The sequence below is a fragment of the Buceros rhinoceros genome, unplaced genomic scaffold (assembly GCF_000710305.1).
Source record: "Buceros rhinoceros silvestris isolate BGI_N320 unplaced genomic scaffold, ASM71030v1 scaffold1417, whole genome shotgun sequence".
Classification (NCBI taxonomy): domain Eukaryota; kingdom Metazoa; phylum Chordata; class Aves; order Bucerotiformes; family Bucerotidae; genus Buceros; species Buceros rhinoceros.
The window spans coordinates 37,331-39,779 of NW_010420226.1; the positions used below are offsets into that span (position 1 = coordinate 37,331).

Sequence of the window (2,449 nt, forward strand, 5' to 3'; positions counted from 1 at the left end):
CGCGCGCGCGCTGGGTCGGGGGGCGCCCTGCCACACCCTCCCCGCGCTCACCTCAGGGGGCCCTGGATGCTCATCATGCCCAGCTCCTCTGAGCAGTCGAGGAGTTTGCACTGGAGCTTCATGTCCTGCAGCACGGTGGTGATGTGTGACCAGTTGTGCTGAGCCACGGCCCCGCCAATAGCCAGGTAGTAGCCGTCCCCTGGAAGACACCCACCCCCAAAGCCTTTCAAGCTCAAGAGTGCAGGGCTGGGGGTGATGCTGGTTTTGCTCTCCAGAGGCTGAGCTGCAGCTTTGAGCCTCTCCAGTTTTCACAGCCCAGTGGAAGGGTGGGGGGTAAATAATGCTGTGTTAAATAATGCTGTGGCAAGGGAGGGCTTTGGGGCTCAGCACAATGAAAACAAAATGACCATTAAAACCTGAAAGAAGAAAAGGTTAAAAAAAAAGCTCTTTGAGTCCTGGAGGTGCCTGTTTGTGCGTGAGCATCAGGGGAAGAGAAAAAACAGTTTGTCCCTTGAGACTAACAGCAAAAGCATCTGCTCTTTTGTCCCAGTACTGAGTGGAAGCAGAGGTGCAGAAGGAGCCAGGCACTACAGCAGGGAGTAGGGATGGCTGCAGCGACTGGGTCATATCCACTGCAGGGGCTGCGCTGTATATGAGGAGGAGTCTCATCTTGTCAGTAATCTAGGTTAGAAAAATCCCCAGGGATGGGGTTCGAGAGCTGATTAATACATAATCAATCTTCCTGCTGTCTTTCCTGTCGCTACAGAATTGCTCGCTGATAATCTGTCGTAACGCTAGTAAGTGCAGCCACCTACTGTAACGGGAACAACAGATTTGGCTGTGATGGAACTCCTCCATCGCCCGACAAACCCTGCAGCTCTGCCAACTGCTTCCTGCTACCCTCCTGCCCGCCACGGCTGCCCAAACGAGAGGAATGCAGGATTGTCCCATGAGGAGAGAAGACCTCACTGGCACCCGACCACACCAGGACAAAGGCAAGATTGCAACCCTGGGCTGGCACTGGGGGCTGCACCCACTACAGGCAGCAGGACACCTGAAGGTGACGCTCACTGGCACCCGACCACACCAGGACAAAGGCAAGATTGCAACCCTGGGCTGGCACTGGGGGCTGCACCCACTACAGGCAGCAGCAGCTCTGAGGGTGACGCTGCATGGGGACAGGGCTCCACAGGCACGGGGCAGACCAGTGCAAACCTCCCTTCTGGTGGCAGCTCCGGGTGTGCAGCCTACCTGAGACCAGCCCAGCATCCTCCTCCTCCCCTGCTGCTGCCTAATGCCATTTCTGGCCTCAGGGCTGACTGCTCTGCTCCCTTTCAATTCCTCTTTATTGCAGCTGATAAGGACTTGAGAGAGGTCAGAGCCGCCAGCCGGGGCTGGACAAACCCAATAACGCTGATGAGCAGTGCAGGCCCTCCGGGACAAGGGGGATAATGGGGTTACAGGGACCAAAGGATGGAGGTGGAAAAAACAGGTGGCTGCCATTAGGTAAATGCAATCACCTCGCCACATCTGCAGCACCCTGAGCCTGGTGCGGATGGAGAAGATACGGGCAGGACTTCGGGTGAACCTGCCACCATGGCTTCCCAGGACTGGAAAGTTCTTTATGTGCATTGACACAGATGAAAAAGGCAGTGGGAGAGGCTGGGAGCTGAACTGTGGAAAGGAGAAACCACCCAGAGATTACCCCCAGCCGCACAGTGGCTGCAGAAATCACAGAATCACAGAAGGGTTTGGGTTGAAGAGACATTTAAAGCTCTTCCAGTCCAAGCGCCTGCAGTGAGCACAGACAACCCCAACTAGAGCAGGTTGCTCAGAGCCCCAAGGTCCAGCGTAACCTAGAATGTTTCCAAAGATGGGGCTTCTGCCAACTCTCTGGGCAACCTGGGTCAGGATCTCACCAACCAGAGCAAAAAATTTCTTCCTTATATCTTAGTCTGAATCTCCCTCTTTCAGTCTAACCCATCACCCCTTGTCCTGTTACAACAGCCCCGGCTGAAAAGTTCATCCTCACCTTTCTGACAGCCTCCTTTCAGCACTGACAGGCTGCACTAAGGTTCTCACCAACCAGAGCAAAAAATTTCTTCCTTATATCTTAGTCTGAATCTCCCTCTTTCAGTCTAACCCATCACCCCTTGTCCTGTTACAACAGCCCCGGCTGAAAAGTTCATCCTCACCTTTCTGACAGCCTCCTTTCAGCACTGACAGGCTGCACTAAGGTCTCCCCGGAGCCTCCTCTGCTCCAGGCTGAACCCCCCCAGCTCTCTCCCCTCTCCTCCCAGCAGAGGGTTCCACCCTCGGGTCACTCGTGGGGCTCCTCTGGCCCTGCTCCAGCAGCTCCATGTCTCTGCTGTGCTGAGGAGCCCCGAGCTGGAGCCAGCCCTGCAGGGGGGTCTCCCCAGAGCAGAGCGCAGCAGAGGGGCACGAGCCC

At 55.8% G+C, this 2,449-nt stretch overlaps 1 protein-coding gene across 1 annotated transcript in view; it reads right to left on the minus strand.

Moving 5' to 3' along the window:
- The window catches only part of SARDH (sarcosine dehydrogenase), a gene marked incomplete at its 5' end in the record, with an annotated part of 24,946 nt that overhangs the window by 8,275 nt on the left and 14,222 nt on the right, over positions 1-2,449 (minus strand). Inside the window, 1 exon segment of the mRNA XM_010139208.1 lies at positions 52-199. Within this exon segment, the coding sequence (XP_010137510.1) occupies positions 52-199 (148 nt within the window).